This window comes from Trichomycterus rosablanca, chromosome 25 (assembly GCF_030014385.1).
Source record: "Trichomycterus rosablanca isolate fTriRos1 chromosome 25, fTriRos1.hap1, whole genome shotgun sequence".
NCBI classification, from domain to species: domain Eukaryota; kingdom Metazoa; phylum Chordata; class Actinopteri; order Siluriformes; family Trichomycteridae; genus Trichomycterus; species Trichomycterus rosablanca.
This window is the reverse complement of record NC_086012.1, coordinates 5,175,684-5,196,411: the sequence shown is the minus strand read 5'-3', so window position 1 is coordinate 5,196,411 and position 20,728 is coordinate 5,175,684. Positions and strand designations below refer to the sequence as shown.

The following is a 20,728-nucleotide window of genomic DNA, read 5'->3' as shown; positions in this document are numbered from 1 at the left end:
AGAGTTCTTTTGGTGGAAAAGCACTAATAGTGCATACTTTGTTCCGGTCCCAAGTTCCAGTTCCGGTCACAAGTCCGCTGATGGAAACTGATGGAAACCGTGTCGGTTCTCTAAAACACACCAAGGTTCAAAGAAGCCTGAACAGAACCGGTTCAAGAACCAGAGTTCTTTTAATGGGAAAGCGCTAATAGTGTATACTTAGTTCCGGTCCCAAGTCCGCTAATGGAAACTGATGGAAACCGTGTCGGTTCTCTAAAACACACCAAGGTTCAAAGAAACCTGAACAGAACCGGTTCAAGAACCAGAGTTCTTTTGGTGGAAAAGCATTAATAGTGCAAAATTAGTTCCGGTCCCAAGTTCCAGTTCCGGTCCCAAGTCCGCTAATGGAAACTGATGGAAACCGTGTCGGTTCTCTAAAACACACCAAGGTTTAAAGAAACCTGAACAGAACCGGTTCAAGAACCAGAGTTCTTTTGGTGGAAAAGCATTAATAGTGCAAAATTAGTTCCGGTCCCAAGTTCCAGTTCTGGTCCCAAGTCCGCTGATGGAAACTGATGGAAACCATGTCGGTTCTCTAAAACACACCAAGGTTCAAAGAAGCCTGAACAGAACCGGTTCAAGAACCAGAGTTCTTTTAATGGGAAAGCGCTAATAGTGTATACTTAGTTCCGGTCCCAAGTTCCAGTTCCGGTCCCAAGTCCACTGATGGAAACGCGTGTCGGTTCTCTAAAATACACCAAGGTTCAAAGAAGCCTGAACAGAACCGGTTCAAGAACCAGAGTTCTTTTGGTGGAAAAGCATTTATAGTGCATAATTAGTTCCAGTCCCAAGTTCCGGTTCCAAGTTCCGGTCCCTGAACTGACGAAACGTGTCTGACCTACTGACCTTCTAAACACTCCCTCCACGCCGGTGATACCCATTCCATCTACGATGTCCCTGGATAGTCTGAAAGGCACAGTTTCCGGAGTGGGCAAGATCTTCCCTTGCTCGAAGGCAACTCCTGTCAAATGAAACACAGCCGGTTAAGACTAAAAAATAATTAAATACAAAGAAAACCATTTACCTCTTTGTCAAATCTACTCACCCAGGTCTATGTGTACTAGCTCCGCCGTCTGCTCGTCGATTAGAATATTCTGGATATGCCGATCACCCAGTCCTACGATGTAGCCCACTGTTGGAAACGATGTTGTCAGATAAAGTCTGAAGTCTTTGCCCAAACAGATCTGCCAACGTAAATATGAAATGCTGTTGTAGTACCTATAGAGGAAGTTGCCACGCTGCGAGTGTACGCCAGTCTTTTCTCCATCCATACTGCCGGGTCCAGGAACCTCTCCATGCAGAAGTACCGAAAAACGGGCCGGAAGTTTTGACACACCTCTGTGAATGCCTGCAGCTTCATGTCAAATTCCAGCCTCTGAGAGTCCTACGTATGCAAAAAAACAGTCGGCTTTAGAATTATTGGCTTCGATTGATGTATGTACACTGATCAGCCATAACATTAAAACCACCTCCTTGTTTCTACACTCACTGTCCATTTTATCAGCTCCACTTACCATATAGAAGCACTATGTAGTTCTACAATTACTGACTGTAGTCTATCTATTTCTCTACATGCTTTGTTAGCCCCCTTTCATGCTGTTCTTCATTGGTCAGGACCCCCACAGGACCACCACAGAGTAGGTATTATTTAGGTGGTGGGTCATTCTCAGCACTGCAGTGACACTGACATGGTGGTGGTGTGTTAGTGTATGGTGTGCTGGTATGAGTGGATCAGACACAGCAGTGCTGCTGGAGTTTTTATACACCTCACTGTCACTGCTGGACTGAGAATAGTCCACCAACCAAAAATATCCAGCCAACAGCTCCCCGTGGGCAGCGTCTTGTGACCACTGATGAAGGTCTAGAAGATGACCAACTCAAACAGCAGCAATAGATGAGCGATCGTCTCTGACTTTACATCTACAAGGTGGACCAACTAGGTAGGAGTGTCTTAATAGAGTGGACAGTGAGTGAACAAGGTATTTAAAAACTCCAGCAGCGCTGCTGTGTCTGATCCACTCATACCAGCACAACACACACTAATACACCACCACCATTTGTGTGGAATAACCATCAAATCCTTATCTGGATTTTCCTCCTGTTTCACTTTTAAACTTGTATTATAGCTCGGGATGCTGAGAAATGGGGAGAATCAGCTTTTTAAAATGCTTATTATTAAAAAAAAGGAACACTAAACCTCTCTTAATTATTACTGCCCATAAGTTCTCTCCACTAATAAACATCGGCCGTTGTTTTAATACAATAAGTCACGTTAAGCATTGTTTGTATGGCCTGAGTCGCTTTTACTACGTCATATCAAACAGTTCGTCTCATCGGAGGCACAAACTGGGTCAAAGTTCAATCAGGTGAACTGTGGTAGTTTCTGGTCCTGAACAGACATACCATCATTTTCCTGCGACAGGCCATGTTGGTCCAGTCCTGTGGTTGAAAGCGCTTGTGTGCTCCTTTATTAAGGTCAACCAGGAATTCTCCTATAGGGACAGTACCAGAGCACCACTCCAAAACTCCGCTTCTCTGGGAAAATGGCACCACCTGAGATACAGAGTTCAAAATAGTGTTTAGGTAGCATGTATTCAGACATGAGACTGAGACAAACATCTGGAATTTAAATACTTTATTAATTTTAGGTTGAAAAAGAGAAAAAAAGCAGTTTAATGTCTCTGCGATGAATGTTACCAAGTTAATAATAATGTGGGTCATTAAGAGGCTACAATAATTAACTGTGTATATAAACTATATGGTCAAAAGTTGTGTCCAATATTTACCCAACTGCATTATGCTTTCTCACCACTGGAGCTGACCCCCGCCCCGATTGAGAAGAACGAAGCTAACCCACGCCCCCTCCGACACGTAGGCAGCATCCGTATGCATCTTGTTACCTACACTTGACGAGTGCAATGCAGATCAGCACTGTGTACGGAGAGCCACACCCTGATCGCATTATTCCTATATATAGACATATGAGGAGTTATGAGGAGTCCCTATTCGGCTTATCCTACCCTATGGATAACAAGCCAATCGTTGTTCATGTAGCTGCCCAGCCCGGCCGGCGTGTGTTTTACCACTGAGCGGCACTGCATTATTTTTTTTTAGTAATACATAAGACAATTCAAATTAGGCACTGAAACCTTGTAGCGACGTATATTGAGTTTCCTCTTGCGGGTCTCGGTGTTGCGCTGCAGCAGAGTAGAGCACATGTGAAAGACCTGCTGCATGACAGCATCCTGCCTCAGGTCATCCTGACCCTGTACATAAACAAACAAACAAAACACTTTAATTTGGATTAAATGTTTGTATCACTTTTAGGTGGGTGGGCAAGTTTTGAATGTATGACTCTTAATATCACTGTAAACCCTACGTCATCTGCAGTAATATTCAAAAGCTGCCTCACCTTAACCAGCTGCCTCCTGCTCTTTCCATCAGAGCACACGCAGTCGATGATTTTCGGTAGGTTGACACCCCCAGCCAGGTGAAAGTGAGGTTTGAAAGAACTGATCGTGATCACATCCTCATATTTACCCGATGGATCCACCTGTATAATAAAAACACACATTGCATAAAAATATCGATAATCAGACCTGGTCTTGGCCCTGATATTTTGGGAGGGTCTCCTTTCCAATGCTACCCACCAATGCAACCTTTACTTTTACCCTAATGCCTAATCAAAGTCTACTTAACAACACACTATATCATTTTTAGATTATCTAGATCATTTCCAATTCCCAATTGTGAATCTGGACATGTGTTCAGTCTGCGTTCCTTTTTTATCACCTGCCAGTGTTGGGTTCCCTATACATAATGAATAACTGCCCTATACATAACTGCCCTATACATAAGGCATAAGGCTGCCCTATACATAACTGCCCTATACATAAGTACCCTATACATAACTGCCCTATACATAAGGCTTTCCTATACATAACTGCCCTATACATAAGGCTTTCCTATACATAAGTGCCCTATACATAAGGCTTTCCTATACATAACTGCCCTATACATAAGTACCCTATACATAAGGCTTTCCTATACATAAGTGCCCTATACATAACTGCCCTATACATAAGTGCCTTATACATAAGGCTTCCCTATACATAAGTGCCCTATACATAAGTGCCCTATACATAAGTGCCCTATACATAACTGCCCTATACATAAGTACCCTATACATAACTGCCCTATACATAAGGCTTTCCTATACATAACTGCCCTATACATAAGGCTTTCCTATACATAAGTGCCCTATACATAAGGCTTTCATATACATAACTGCCCTATACATAAGTACCCTATACATAAGGCTTTCCTATACATAAGTGCCCTATACATAACTGCCCTATACATAAGTACCTTATACATAAGGCTTTCCTATACATAAGTGCCCTATACATAAGTACCCTATACATAACTGCCCTATACATAAGTGCCTTATACATAACTGCCCTATACATAAGTACCCTATACATAACTGCCCTATACATAAGTGCCTTATACATAACTGCCCTATACATAAGTACCCTATACATAACTGCCCTATACATAAGTGCCTTATACATAACTGCCCTATACATAAGTGCCCTATACATAAGGCTTTCCTATACATAAGTGCCCTATACATAAGTACCCTATACATAACTGCCCTATACATAAGTGCCCTATACATAAGTACCCTATACATAACTGCCCTATACATAAGTGCCCTATACATAAGTGCCCTATACATAAGTACCCTATACATAAGGCTTTCCTATACATAAGTGCCCTATACATAACTGCCCTATACATAAGTACCTTATACATAAGGCTTTCCTATACATAAGTGCCCTATACATAAGTACCCTATACATAACTGCCCTATACATAAGTGCCTTATACATAACTGCCCTATACATAAGTACCCTATACATAACTGCCCTATACATAAGTGCCTTATACATAACTGCCCTATACATAAGTACCCTATACATAACTGCCCTATACATAAGTGCCTTATACATAACTGCCCTATACATAAGTGCCCTATACATAAGGCTTTCCTATACATAAGTGCCCTATACATAAGTACCCTATACATAACTGCCCTATACATAAGTGCCCTATACATAAGTACCCTATACATAAGGCTTTCCTATACATAACTGCCCTATACATAAGTGCCTTATACATAAGTGCCCTATACATAAGGCTTTCCTATACATAAGTGCCCTATACATAAGTACCCTATACATAACTGCCCTATACATAAGTGCCCTATACATAAGTACCCTATACATAAGGCTTTCCTATACATAACTGCCCTATACATAAGTGCCCTATACATAAGTGCCCTACACATAAGGCTTTCCTATACATACGTAAGTGCCCTATACATAAGTACCCTATACATAACTGCCCTATACATAAGTGCCTTATACATAACTGCCCTATACATAAGGCTTTCCTATACATAACTGCCCTATACATAAGTACCCTATACATAACTGCCCTATACATACTGTAAGTACCCTATACATAAGGCTTCTCTATACATAAGTGCCTTATACATAAGGAATAAGGCTGCCCTATACATAACTGCCCTATACATAAGGAATAAGGCTGCCCTATACATAACTGCCCTATACATAAGTGCCTTACACATAAGGCTTCCCTATACATAAGTGCCTTATACATAAGGAATAAGGCTGCCCTATACATAACTGCCCTATACATAAGGAATAAGGCTGCCATATACATAACTGCCCTATACATAAGGCTTCCCTATACATAAGTGCCCTATACATAAGGAATAAGGCTGCCCTTATTCAGCAGGAGGGGTCTTGTGGGCTGTTTTCAGAATGCAGTGGTTAGTACTGATCAAATGTTGTCCATGGAGGAGCAGCCGGTCAACCTGGCCACTGGGCCGTAAGGCAATGGAAGAAGGCAGCCTAGTGGGGACAGTCAGGTATGGGCGTGTCACTTAGCAAGCCAGCAAAGGCAATGCGGTGATCAGGGTAATGTTATGCTAGAAAACCTTGGGTCCTGGCATCTGTGCGGACGGTACTTTGAAACATACCGCCTTCCTAAAGATTGTTGCAGATCATGTACACCTCTTCATAGCAACAGTATTCCTGAATGCCCGGGACACCTTCAGGGGGAGCGGAAGTGGCATTGGGTAGACGGAAGAGCAGATGGTAGTTTTGAAAGGAGCTAAAGAGGTTTAGAAGAGCAGCCAAGTCAACTTAGTCAACCATGTTCCCTGGAAAAAGCATCGCGGTAAATTCAGTTAAACTTTTACCTTGATCTCCATGGTGGGGATTGTGACATCATTCATATCTTTGATCTCCATGATGGGCTGATCTGCTGGAATGGGTATGGCCTCTGTATAAACACAGTAAACGTTCAGAAGATCAGAAGAGATGAAAGATTTAGTCATTTCCAATTCCCAATTTAGAATTCGCTGCCAGTTGTACAACCCTTAATGTGATAAAGCAGAGCAGGATCACCACATCGGACAGGTGTCCAATCTGTGACCACTTCTTATGAGCTGCTAGTGTTGGGTTGCCACACAAAGCCATATTGTGTATCCATGTGACTACTGCAACACTCATACAGGGCCTGGACCAGTCCCAGAGATCGCATGAAGAGACCCAGTCAACCCGTCTTCCCTCAAACCCGCCCGGCCAGGTCGGTAGGTTTGCTGAGATTCGAACTCGCATCGGCGCAATAGTGTATTAGACCACTGCGCCACACGAGTGCCCCCGTTTAAGCTATTTCAACAAAAGTATAAACGTCCTAATGACTCACTCTTCTCAGTTTTATGTCTGCTGGCATCCATGTACGCCAGAGTGATGTATGCATTGCAGAGCCTCTCCATGCCCTGGATCAACTCTGCCCTCTGCTTCCGGATCACGTCCAGGATTTTCTGGGCGACGTCGGCTCTGTCCTGCAGAACAGCAGCGTTCAGTTTAAATCGGCACTTCACCCAACCCAAAATCCTCACAGTCACGCTGGAGGTAAGAACTGGCTGGCACATCAGCTAGATCTATGCTCAAAATACAGCAAAACAAACGAATGTGTGCTGGAGGTACCAAGTCCAGGGGCGAAGGCTGACGCACGCCGGTCTTGGACAGTCGGCTTCGTGAAAAGTTCTCATCCTTGTTTGCGTTGACCAGAGCGAAGATAATGAAGAGTGTGTGATGAGGATGGTCCATGGAAGACCTACAAATCAGCTGAGGAGAGATCAATGGTGATCATTCATGTTAGGGATGCAACAAATAATACTTTAAAATACAGTAGATTCAGAAAGTATTCAGACCACTTGAGGTTTTGCATACGTTGTGTTGTGGGCCTTAATAGTGTGCTGGTCAGGGTCGAGGCGGGTCTGGTTTTACCAGTAGACACTGGGCGCAAGGCAAGAATACCTTGGAGACGGGGCCAATCCATTGAAGGGCTTTGGCCATCCCTTCCAGAGATATAGCAAATCATGTCTGTGTAGACACCTGGCTGGACAATAGCACCGCTAAGATTCAAACCAGGATCTCAGAAGTAGCGGGCTAGTGTAATAGACTGCTGTGCCACCCGAGTGCCCCAATCCAGGAGTGACAAACTATGTTTCCAAACTTCATCCAATCAAATGCAACATATCGACACCAACTGAGTTCTAGACACATCTATATATAACTAACAGAAGCAAACAGGATAGACCTGACAACAGCTAACACTCATAGCAAGGGTTTGAATACTTCTGTAAATAAAAACACTTTTTTTAAAGCTGTACCTCATTGAGAACATTGTGGAACCCCACATCTTCTGACGTGACTGGGTTAGACACTCTGGTGCCCATTCGAGCCGCCAGCTGGTACATCAGGGGCAGGAACTTGTACGATGGGATTTTTTTCACACCATCCTATTGTTGCAAGGACACACACACATACATTTCACTTAGTAGGCTATGTTATTACAATTACTGACTGTGACCCATCTGTTGCTCTGTATTCTACTCTATCAATTTATAGTCCATGAAACCTATAGGATCACCAACTGACCACATATCTGTCTATCCATCCATCCATCCATCTCCATATATCCAGCCATATATCTATGTATCCATCCATCCATCCATCTTCATATACCCAGCCATCTATCTATCTATCTATCTATCTATCTATCTATCTATCTATCTATCTATCTATCTATCTATCTATCCATCTATCCATCCATCCATCCATCCATCCATCCATCCATCCATCTCCATATATCCATCCATCTCCATATATCCATCCATCTATCCATCCATCCATCCACCCATCCATCTCCATATATCCATCCATCCATCCATCCACCCATCCATCCATCTCCATATATTCATCCATCCATCTATCCATCCATCCATCCATCCATCTCCATATATCCATCCATCCATCCATCTATCCATCCATCTATCCATCCATCCATCCATCCACCCATCTCCATATATTCATCCATCTATCTATCCATCCATCTATCTATCCATCCATCTATCCATCCATCTATCTATGCATCCATCCATCTATCCATCCATATCTATCCATCCATCTATCTATGCATCCATCCATCTATCCATCCATCCATCTCCATATATCCATCCATCTATCTATGCATCCATATCTATCCATCCATCTATCTATGCATCCATCCATCTATCCATCCATCCATCTCCATATATCCATCCATCTATCTATGCATCCATCCATCTATCTATGCATCCATCCATCTTTTTGTGAGTCCATTAAGAACCCTTTCCATTGACGACCAGCAGTCCCCTCACCTTCATCATGTCATTGACATTCTTAACATCTGCATTTTCCAGCCAGAGCGACGCCAACCTGAACACCCAGGTGTCGTGCTCCTCGCCCAAAGCCAGACAGTGCGTGTAGTTCTCTATGGCTTTTAACAAAAAACGCTTGCGGTCGGTCTTTAGATTGTCTAAAGCCCGGACATCAAGTTCCAGCTCTCTCTGTACTTTTACCGTGTACCTGAAATGTAAAAACATAGAATAGAAACGGAACGTTAATTATTAAAACCCCAAAATGTAATTAAATAAGTTAATAAACCACCCGGTCTGAAACACCTGTTGTTGCTGACTTTTCTCTCTCTCATAAGCTCCACTTCCTCTCTGGCTTTCTCCAGCAGAGCCTGCTTGTTCTCAAACTCTGACGACCTCATGTAGTTCTCGATGCTCTGATACTGTGCGTCAGAGAAGCGGGCCAGCGATAAGAAAGCCTGAGTCTTCTGGCTCTGCAGTTTGATGTCCGAAGCTTCGCCGTGTCCCACGATTACCTCAACGGCCTGGCCAAAAAAAAAAAAAAGACATATTTTTAAAGTCTTAATAAATACAAGGACACTGGACACACAAGGATCTGTCCATGTGACCATTGACCATGTGACTGGTATCATGAAATATCAAGGCATTTTGAGGAGGAATGTTCTGCCCTTTTCCTAATTGGAAAGTCAGCCAAATATAATATTATTTATCTACCCCTTAAGAGACTAGATCTTTAATAAGTTGGATATACAAACCCTCTCCAGATAGTTTTCCAGTATTACAGCGGGACTTTCTAAACAGGTTTCAGCAAGCCAGCTCCCGCACAACCTCAAACACTCAGCGTACACCGGAACAACTGCAGGGTTTATGTCCACCTGTGAACACGAACACACACAAATATATATATATACCGTATATATACACTGATCTAAAACAATAAACAATAAGTAAATAAGTCAATTCTATTTTTTGTTCATAGTTAGGTGGTAAAAAGCTATTGGATACTGGACACCCCATACCAAAACCATGAGAAAGCCCAAAGTCTGCCAGGTTGCCACTGTTGGACCCCTGAGCAAAACTCTTAACTCTCAATTGCTTGGATTGTATACAGTCACGATTCTTACAGGTTTTGGATTAAACCATCTGCTAAATCCTGGAAATATTGGGATAATCCACTAGCACACCAGCGCTGGGACTCTGAACTTCGAGTTCGAACCTCAGCTCTGCTACCGGTCTGCCGGGCGCCCCCTAGCGGGCATAATTGACAATGCCTGCAGCAGACAAAACTGGTCATTAAAGTCTGCCGGGTGGGAAAAGACCGGACTGAAAGTGGGTGGGGTCTTCAACGCTGTGCAAGGACCCTGGTTAGTAGCCAGAGGCGCCTGAAAAGAAAGTGGAGGAGCATTAAGATCAGTGCCTGGCTCCCTGTGCACGAATAATGGCCCCACACGAAAAAAAGGGTCGGTGGACTGTACACCGTCAGAAGGAGCACGAGGCACACAAAAATACCCCCCCTCGGACATGACCGGAATCTTCCAGAAAAGGAAGACAAATTGACAACACTAAATTGGGAGAAAATGCATAAATAAAATAGCAAATTAAATAAAATAGCAATAAATAAAATAAATAAATAAAAAAATAGCAAAAAAAAAATAATAATAATAATTAAAAACAATATAAAAAATTCAAACTATTAAAAAAAAAAAACTGAGCCACTCACCAAATCCTCAAGCTTATCGATCATCTGTTTGAGCAGACCCAGAGCGAGCCCTTGCTCCTTTTTCACCCAGAACACTTGGGCCTCCTCCAGCTGCCATGCCCAGCCGGTGCCAGTTCCTACATCCGCCCGGCTCTGCTTCTTCATCTGAAACACCGCCCTCTCCGCCAGCTAAATCACACACACGCTGTCATGGTTTACAAAGCATAAGCAGCGGTTATAAAAAAAAGTTCGTCTCAGAAGACGTCCGAAATGCAAACCTGCGTGTTACCCGCCGAGCGTGCCAGCCTGCACAGCTCCATCAGGTGTGAGGGGTAGGAGGAGCCGAGGAAGCTCTTTCTGTCACGGTCGGGATCACATGTGAGGAGTGTCTCCTGAATGGAGGATCTCAGAGCCATGATCGGCTCCACCAGGCTGAAGTCGCTGTCCGGTAGCAGGTCTAGATGCTGATGCCACTTTCTGTAGACCTCCAGCAGGGTAAGTTCATTGACAGGTCTGTGTACAAGACACACACACACACAGCGAGTAATTATTATTATTATTTATTAGGATATTAACGTCATGTTTTATACACTTTGTACATGGTCTGCAAGAATGCTTAGGTAGGCCATCGCACCCGGCCATCCACGTGATGTAAAAGAAAACGTAATTCATCAGACCAGGAAGCTTCTTCCATTGCTCCGTGGTCCAATTCCGATGCTCAAGTGCCCATTGTTGGCGCTTTCGGCGGCGGACAGGGGTCAGCATTGGCACGATGCACTATGTATTCTGACACCTTTCTATAAGAACCAGCATTAACTTCTTCAGCAATTTGAGCTACAGTAGCTCATTTGTTGGATCGGACCACACGGCCCAGCCTCCGCTCCCATCCTGCATCAATGAGCCTTGACCGCCCATGACCCTGTCGCCGGTTTACCACTGTTCCTTCCTTGGACCACTTTTGATAGATACTGACCACTGCAGACTTACACTGACTTATTACCCTTAGTACTGTTAGATTAGAGCTTGTTTATGTTTTCTGGGCAGAGCGCTTTGCCCTTACCCCTTTTGCATCAGCATTGGGGTGTTTAAGAATCCCGACCCTGCTGCACCTGGAAGACTCATACCAGTGCAACACACACTACCATGATAGTGTCAGTGCAGTGCTGAGAATGGTACATCTTGGCAGTTGGGGTATTGTGCTGGTTCCTTGGAATAGTTAAATGAGGCCGGGGGTAAAATGTACAACTGATGGGCAACATTTAGTAATTGTAGACCCAAAATGTTTATCTGAATGGTATATATATATATATATATATATATATATATATATATATATATATATATATATATATATATATATATACAGTGTATCACAAAAGTGAGTACACCCCTCACATTTCTGCAGATATTTAAGTATATCTTTTCATGGGACAACACTGACAAAATGACACTTTGACACAATGAAAAGTAGTCTGTGTGCAGCTTATATAACAGTGTAAATTTATTCTTCCCTCAAAATAACTCAATATACAGCCATTAATGTCTAAACCACCGGCAACAAAAGTGAGTACACCCCTAAGAGACTACACCCCTAAATGTCCAAATTGAGCACTGCTTGTCATTTTCCCTCCAAAATGTCATGTGATTTGTTAGTGTTACTAGGTCTCAGGTGTGCATAGGGAGCAGGTGTGTTCAATTTAGTAGTACAGCTCTCACACTCTCTCATACTGGTCACTGAAAGTTCCAACATGGCACCTCATTGCAAATAACTCTCTGAGGATCTTAAAAGACGAATTGTTGCGCTACATGAAGATGGCCAAGACTACAAGAAGATTGCCAACACCCTGAAACTGAGCTGCAGCACAGTGGCCAAGATCATCCAGCGTTTTAAAAGAGCAGGATCCACTCAGAACAGACCTCGCGTTGGTTGTCCAAAGAAGCTGAGTGCACATGCTCAGCGTCACATCCAACTGCTGTCTTTGAAAGATAGGCGCAGGAGTGCTGTCAGCATTGCTGCAGAGATTGAAAAGGTGGGGGGTCAGCCTGTCAGTGCTCAGACCATACGCCGCACACTACATCAAATTGGTCTGCATGGCTGTCACCCCAGAAGGAAGCCTCTTCTGAAGTCTCTACACAAGAAAGCCCGCAAACAGTTTGCTGAAGACATGTCAACAAAGGACATGGATTACTGGAACCATGTCCTATGGTCTGATGAGACCAAGATTAATTTGTTTGGTTCAGATGGTCTCAAGCATGTGTGGCGGCAATCAGGTGAGGAGTACAAAGATAAGTGTGTCATGCCTACAGTCAAGCATGGTGGTGGGAATGCCATGGTCTGGGGCTGCATGAGTGCAGCAGGTGTTGGGGAGTTACATTTCATTGAGGGACACATGAACTTCAATATGTACTGTGAAATACTGAAGTTCCCTCCGGAAACTGGGTCGCAGGGCAGTGTTCCAGTATGATAATGACCCCAAACACACCTCTAAGACGACCACTGCTTTATTGAAGAGGCTGAGGGTAAAGGTGATGGACTGGCCAAGCATGTCTCCAGACCTAAACCCAATAGAACATCTTTGGGGCATCCTCAAGCGGAAGGTGGAGGAGCGCAAAGTCTCGAATATCCGCCAGCTGCGTGATGTCGTCATGGAGGAGTGGAAAAGCATTCCAGTGGCAACCTGTGAAGCTCTGGTAAACTCCATGCCCAGGAGAGTTAAGGCAGTTCTGGGAAATAATGGTGGCCACACAAAATATTGACACTTCAGGAACTTTCAATAAGGGGTGTACTCACTTTTGTTACCAGTGGTTTAGACATTAATGGCTGTATATTGAGTTATTTTGAGGGAAGAATAAATTTACACTGTTATATAAGCTGCACACAGACTACTTTTCATTGTGTCAAAGTGTCATTTTGTCAGTGTTGTCCCATGAAAAGATATACTTAAATATCTGCAGAAATGTGAGGGGTGTACTCACTTCTGTGATACACTGTATATATATATATATAAATATATATATATATATGAACTTAGATTTACCTTGAGAACAGTTGCTTGACACTTTGGATCTCCTCAATCATCTGTAAGCTGCGTAGAGCCGGATAAAGAGAGGACACAGCCTCCAAACTGCCCCGACAGAGCTCCTCGACCACGTTACCCCTGACAGAACATTAAAAAAACACAGATAAAATGTCAGTGGAAATTTAAACAGCATTTTATCTCTATTACCATGTAGTTACAGTGTAATGCACTTGGATTTATCTATTTATTACCTGGTATATTTCAGAGTTTGCTCAAACATGCTGAAGTCCTTGTCCTTTAGGGCTTGCAGGGCTGAGAACATTGACTCATTGAAGCCAGGATTCAGTTTCTCACTCCTACAAACAAAGAGATTCAGTTTTAGCCAGTTCGTCTCCAATCGTCACCAGCAAAAGCTGTCGTAACCTGTGTGTTTCCACAAAAACGACGGCGTCTTCATGATTCGAAGGCGTTCGACTGTCCTAGAGGTCTAACACGCTGGCACACCAGCAGAGCCAACGACCTGGCTGGGCGTCCACACGATCTGCAGCCACTTCTTATCACCTGTCAGCGTAAGGGTCTCAGAAAGCGCAAATCGTAGCGGCAAGAAACCCTATCCGACCTTCCCTCCCTCTTTGAAACACAGACGTCCGACCAGGTCGATGCCTCTGCTGGGACCCCTGTGCCACCCAAGCTCCCTTGATAACGTTTTATTATGCAGCCTGAGGAAATAGTTCTTCCGGTAAAGACCGGGTAACACAGAAGGCGTCGTTACTGCTGCAGAGGGAGTTTTTGCATCTCACACCACGAAGCATCACAACAGCTACAGATCAATGGACTGAAGCACGTCTGCCTTGTTACAAAGTCTTTCCCTGATTATTATTTCCTCCACAGCAGCCAGTTATGATGGGTGCAATTTTTAATGCAGCAGCGGCTGAACAGAATGAATAAAAAATTAGGGAAACTATTAATAAAACACACACACACACACACACACACACACACACACACACACACACACACACACACAAAGTGTGTTTGAAACAAAAGAGACAAAGCTTTGTTCTGGGATCCACATCCCTTGGCACTGATCGCCGACCACAATCGCAGCTGCTACCCAATGTTACACTTTGATCCATCACTTCAAATGGGATGCCAATGGGATAATTAATTAGTGTTTTGATTCGAGATAAATCGTACCCATGTACCTACAAAGGTGTGTGTTAGGAAAACACAGGGATTCAACTAGGGCGACCGTATGCCCCCTTTTTCCCCTGGATATGTCCTTTTTTTGGACCTAAAAATAGCATCTGGACTGGATTTCAGAATGAGTGTTGTGCCACCTAGCGCTGCGTTCGGAGAGACGCACCCTAAGAGCACTTCTTCCTCATCTCTGTGTGGGCGCCTCTAATCAGCCGGCAGAGGTCGTAATTGCACCATTGTAACAGAGAGACCCACATCCGGCTCTTTGTCCCGCCCCCCAACTGAACAACAGGCCAATCGTTGTTCATGTTGCCATTCGGTCTCGAGCCGGTAAGGCAGAGCTGAGATTCGATACCATGTATTTGGGATCCAGCTCTGGTTGCGGCGTGTGCTTTTTACCGCTGTGCCACCTGAGCGGCGCAACACCCTAATTTAACCTTCAATAGAATCCCTACCTTTCATCCAGGTCGGTCTCCCACTGGGTGTTCCGCCAGGCTGCCTGGAAAAGAAATTCCCTCAGCTCCGGTGCCCACTCGGTGCCGCCTCTTTTCAGGCCGTGGAGGTACGTGTTCAGGATTCCACACAGCCCCAAGTTCTGCAGTCCCTGAATGTGCATCATAAGGACAATGTCAACAGTATAGAACATGTAAACAGATGTGGTGTACTTTATTTTATATAGGTTGAGCTTTACCTCTACTATGCCAACCTGCCTCGTGACCTCTGGGAGATTGGCGTGAAGGTCGTACGATGCCAGGGCCTTTTCCCACATGGCTTCGTGCTCGTAGGTCCTGATTCTGAAACGGCGCAAAACAAGTACCTTTGAATTATATAGACGCTGATGAGCTGAGATTGTTACGGTCACATGACTGGTGGTGAGGTGAACGTGCCACAATGTGTATGGGATCCCGTCCCGTCAGCATGCAGGCTGACGAGATGCACCAGGATGCTCTACAAGATGATGAACCTTGCTCTACCATAATAGTCGACCTCATATAGAGATAAGCTATTAAGCCTTGGAAAGTAACAAGCAATGTTCTGCACATGCTCCTCGGGCTACTAACCAGGGTGCCTTATACAGCTTCGAAAACCCCACCCCATTTTTTATTCCGGTCTTTTCCCATCCAGCAGATTAGTGACCAATTTTGTCTGCTGCAGTGTCAAATGTGTCTGCTAGGGGGCACCAAGATGACAGGTAGCAGATCTGAGATTCAAACTTGGAAAGTCCACAGTGGTGCTATCGGCTGGTCAGGCATCCGCATACAGACATGATAGGCAATAGATTGGTGTCCTGTCCGGAGTGTGTTACCACATTTCACCCTGTGTATTCTGGGAAAACGTTACCCATGGAAACGTTGGGTAAAAAATTAAGATGCAAATGCAACTGGTATTAATGATGAGGGTTGTACCTAGTAAGAGGATTGATTAACTTGTCACCTCCACATCCGTACAGACTATCAGGCTCCCCAATGCTCCTGTACACCTCAATCAAAGTGTCCTGTAAAATGTACATTATTTAAAATGAGCCGATTCGTCCAGAGAACAGACGTTTCTGACGTAATAAAGACGCTGGATACCTGCAAACTGATCCCAGAGTCCTCTGCGCTCTTCTGGGATGCAGCGTCTATGGAAAAGTTCTGGCTGCCGTCGTCGAACGCGATTCTCCTGGAGGTCCTGGTCTGAGATCTGAAGCAACACGTATCAGAACAAACCTAATGCAAGTCCTAATACAATTGGCTGACGTGCTTCTGAACTATTCATGTTATTAGGAGTGATTTTTAGCTTCGCTCTTTCTGCATTCTAAATTCTCGGAATCTTTTGATAATACCATGCACAGTAGTGGGTAAATTCTCAAAAATCCTGATCACTCTTAAGAAGCGTGTTTTTCTCCTATTTTCTCCCCCCAATTTAGCATAGTCAGTTTGTCTTCCGCTGCTGGGGGATCCCTGATTGCAGTCGAGGAGGGTATATTGCTGCTCACGCCTCCTACGACCTGTGCGCAGCCCTTAATGGAACCCCTTTTCACCTATGCATTCTGCACAGGCGCCTCTCTATCTGCCAATTAGAGTCCTTACAGAGCGTTTGAAGACCCCACCCACATAGTCCGGTCATCCCGCCCACATAGTCCGGTCATCCCGCCCTAGCAGAACAGTGTCTGCTGCAGGCACTGCCAATTATGCCCGCTAGATGGCGCCCAGCTGACCGGTGGCAATGCCGAGTTTCGAATCTCGGTGCTGGTGTGCTAGTGGAATATCCTGTTATCAATATGTTGGCTGATTTATTTCTTCTCACGTTTTAAACTATTCCACCCATGTTCCTGTTTCAGGTAGCAAGAAAGGTCCTGGGTTCGATTCCTAGGTAGAGCGGTCTGGGTCCTTTCTGTTTGGAGTTTGTATGTTCTCCCCGTGTCTGTGTGGGTTTCCTCCCACAGCTAATTACTGTAGCTTGCCCTGATTTGGGCAGATTATATGTATAATACTATTAGATGTCATGTTGTAGCCTAGTGGTTAAGGTACTGGACTAGTAATCAGAAGATCGCTGGTTCAAACCCCACCACTACTAGGTTGCCACTGTTGGTCCCTTGAGCAAGGCCCTTAACCCTCAACTGCTTAGACTGTATACTGTAAGTCGCTTTAAATAAAAGCGTCTGCTAAATGCTGAAAATCTAAATGTAAACAACCCTCAAGATCATCAATGACCAGAATTGGTACCTGCGCTTCTCCTCCATGTTCTTACGCATGTTGTCCACGTAGATCTCGGAGTACAGCAGAGCTGTGAAATGGGCCGAACAGAGCTGTGCGGCTCGAGATACCTCCAGATAGTTCAGATCCAGCCAGAAATTGGACTCGCACACGGTTCCGTAGTCACTGCAGCAACGACACAGTTATCAAGACCAGCAGTGAAAAAATTACTTATATAGCGATCAGCCATAAAATTAAAACCACCTCCTTGTTTCTACACTCACTGTCCATTTTATCAGCACAAATACTGACTGTAGTCCATCTGTTTCTCTGCATGCTTTGTTAGCCCCCTTTCATGCTGTTCTTTAATGGTCAGGACCCCCACATGACCACCACAGAGTAGGTATTATTTAGGTGGTGGATGATTCTCAGCACTGCAGTGACACTGACATGGTGGTGTGTTAATGTGTGTTGTGCTGGTATGAGTGGATCACCTCACTGTCACTGCTGGACTGAGAATAGTCCACCAAGCAAAAATATCCAAGCAACAGCGTCCTGTGACCACTGATGAAGGTCTAGAAGATGACCGACTCAAACAGCAGCAGTAGATGAGCGATCGTCTCTGACTTTACATCTACAAGGTGGACCGACTAGGTAGGAGTGCAGGGCTCTAGAGTGCGACCAATTTGGTCGCACATGCGACCTAATTTCTCAATGGTGCGACTAAAAAAAATCTCAGGTCGCACCGGTGCGACCAGGCGTCCGAGGGGAAAAAAAACCAGACACACATTAGGCCAATAACATGGTCTAAACCAATCAGAGATAGTGAAGGGCGGGACATTATTGTAGCGGTGATATGTGAGCGACATTCAGCTCAGCCAATCAGAATGCAGCACCCGGTTTATACACGTGCGTTCGGATGTTCTGCAGTTAGTTTAGTTTTGTATATGAGACTCGCCGGATGTCCCCAGAATGGAAGTTCGGGTTCTGGAGCTCGGCGGTGTAAAGTGTTGTAACGCTCACTTAAGTCCTGACTAAACAGTTAAAGTGACTCCACCCTGTCGTGTGCCTTTATTCCCACACCTCCACCACCGCACAGCAAAAGACCCGCAGCATCCCCACCGGACAGCGGCTAGGTGAGCCGACCCTCTACAGTAGCAAGTGGCTAATGCTAGCGGTAAAGTGTGGCGATAGTGAAAGTAAAAACACGACAATATTTTCGTTAAGTAAAATATAAAAATAACTAAAAGACCATAATATATTACAATACATGTAGTCAAAATACGCAGTGAGTGCACCGCAAGCGATTTTGGGAATCTGTGTAAAAGATACAGTAAAGCAGATAATATAATGCACTGCATTTAAGATAACACTCTAGAGCCCCATACACACACACACACAAACATATACATATCATTTTAAATATACACACACACATACATACACATTTACTCTATTATTATTTTTATAATTTTTATAAGTGTGCTATAATTAGTCTATAATACTATAATTAACTGTATAATTACTACAGTATATTAACTGTAAAGAGCATGGGAAGACCATGGCCGGCAATAGTATATTTGTGACTGGTTCTAATACATTTCGAATTGAAAGGCTGAAAAAGCCCAATGCATCTATAAAACACATTACATGCCGCGATAAATGCACTGCCCGAGTGTCCCCCTCTCCCCACTGCCTTTCAGTGGCAGGCAGTAGCAAACAGATCATCAGACAAGGCCATGTTGACCAGATTGTTAGTTATTTACAAGTCAATATTGCCTGTGTGGACAGTGATTTAATAAAAAAAAGTGAACCTGTAAAACTGCGGTGTTAAATGCGATGCGGTCGAAAATTTGGGTGCACCTAACTTTTGTGCTGGTGCACCTAAGAAAAAAAGTTAGGCGCACCAGTGCAACCAGTGCAAAAAGTTAGTCTAGAGCCCTGGAGTGTCTAATAGAGTGGACAGTGAGTGGACACAGTATTTAAAAACTGATCCACTCATACCAGCACAACACACACTAACACACCAGCACCATGTCAGTGTCACTGCAGTGCTGAGAATGATCCACCATCTAAATAATACCTGCTCTGTGGTGGTCCTGTGGGGGTCCTGACCATTGAAGAACAGCATGAAAGGGGACTAACAAAGCATGCAGAGAAACAGATGGACTACAGTCAGTAATTGTAGAACTACAAAGTGCTTCTATATGGTAAGTGGAGCTGATAAAATGGACAGTAAGTGTAGAAACAAGGAGGTGGTTCTAATGTTATGGCTGATCAGTGTATATAAGGCTTTACTTAACATTTTTGCAATCCTACGGCAATTCAGTTAGCAATCGGTTAGTCAAAATGTCCAAGATGTCGAAGTCTAAAGCAGTTAAAAATGTCCCAACTTATTCAGATTTTTGATAAACGAGGTCCATGAATGTAGTAGAGCCCTGGTTATAGGAGAAGTAAGCAAACGAGAATGAACCTGTTCGGTCCCAGTGGTCGCTTCTGTTGTCTGAGGTAGTCGACGACTGCCAGCATTGTGCGTAGAGAGCATTTATCTGGCTGACTTTGCCCACCAACGTCTGTCTCACCTGTTGAGATGATATTTTGTTAAGACTCATGTTGCTACGGAAACAGAAATAAATACAGTGGTACCCTGAAACTCAATGTCAGTTGGTTCTGGGAGTGGCGTCGAGTCTTTTTCTCCCTTTTGGCGCGTCCAATTGCCCGATTGCTTCATGCTTCCTCTCCACCGATGCCCGCTCTGATTGAGGAGAACGAAGCTAACCCACGCCCCCTCCGACACGTGGGCAGCATCCGTATGCATCTCGTCACCTACACTTTGACGAGTGTAATGCGGATCAGCACTGTGTACGGAGAGACACACCCTGACAGCACTCTTTTCCCGTCTCTGTGCAGGCGCCATCAATCATCCAGCAGAGGTCGTGATTGCATAAGTTATGAGAGAGTCCCTCACTTACTCGCTCACTGTCTTAACCGGGAGACTATCCCAGCTTTTCAGTGGGTGCAAGGCACACAGTAACACCCTGGACGGGGCGCCAGTCCATCGCAGGGCAGACACACACACACACACACACACACACACACACACATCCATTCACCTATAGGGCAATTCAGTGTCTCCAATTAACCTGACTGCATGTTTTTTGGACTGTGGGAGGACCGGTGTCACCCGGAGGAAACCCACGCAGACACGGGGAGAACATGCAATCTTCGCACTGGGGATCGAACCCAGGACCTTCTTGCTCTGAGGCGACAGTGCTAGCCACAGTGCCGACAA

General features: G+C 44.4%; 1 protein-coding gene across 1 annotated transcript in view; it reads right to left on the bottom strand.

Moving 5' to 3' along the window:
• The window catches only part of atm (ATM serine/threonine kinase), a 53,679-nt gene that overhangs the window by 3,115 nt on the left and 29,836 nt on the right, over positions 1–20,728 (bottom strand). Inside the window, exons 38-60 of the mRNA XM_062988009.1 lie at positions 19,910–20,018; positions 17,467–17,622; positions 16,333–16,441; positions 16,165–16,253; positions 15,450–15,552; positions 15,214–15,362; positions 13,810–13,914; positions 13,577–13,696; positions 10,817–11,051; positions 10,560–10,727; positions 9,595–9,714; positions 9,146–9,363; positions 8,843–9,050; positions 7,814–7,942; positions 7,125–7,265; positions 6,841–6,979; positions 6,332–6,414; positions 3,452–3,592; positions 3,189–3,305; positions 2,443–2,592; positions 1,258–1,423; positions 1,085–1,171; positions 886–1,000 (exon numbers count right to left, since the gene is read on the bottom strand). Of these exons, the coding sequence (XP_062844079.1) occupies positions 886–1,000; positions 1,085–1,171; positions 1,258–1,423; positions 2,443–2,592; positions 3,189–3,305; positions 3,452–3,592; positions 6,332–6,414; positions 6,841–6,979; positions 7,125–7,265; positions 7,814–7,942; positions 8,843–9,050; positions 9,146–9,363; positions 9,595–9,714; positions 10,560–10,727; positions 10,817–11,051; positions 13,577–13,696; positions 13,810–13,914; positions 15,214–15,362; positions 15,450–15,552; positions 16,165–16,253; positions 16,333–16,441; positions 17,467–17,622; positions 19,910–20,018 (3,157 nt within the window). The remainder of the gene's footprint in view (positions 1–885; positions 1,001–1,084; positions 1,172–1,257; positions 1,424–2,442; positions 2,593–3,188; positions 3,306–3,451; positions 3,593–6,331; positions 6,415–6,840; positions 6,980–7,124; positions 7,266–7,813; positions 7,943–8,842; positions 9,051–9,145; positions 9,364–9,594; positions 9,715–10,559; positions 10,728–10,816; positions 11,052–13,576; positions 13,697–13,809; positions 13,915–15,213; positions 15,363–15,449; positions 15,553–16,164; positions 16,254–16,332; positions 16,442–17,466; positions 17,623–19,909; positions 20,019–20,728) is intronic.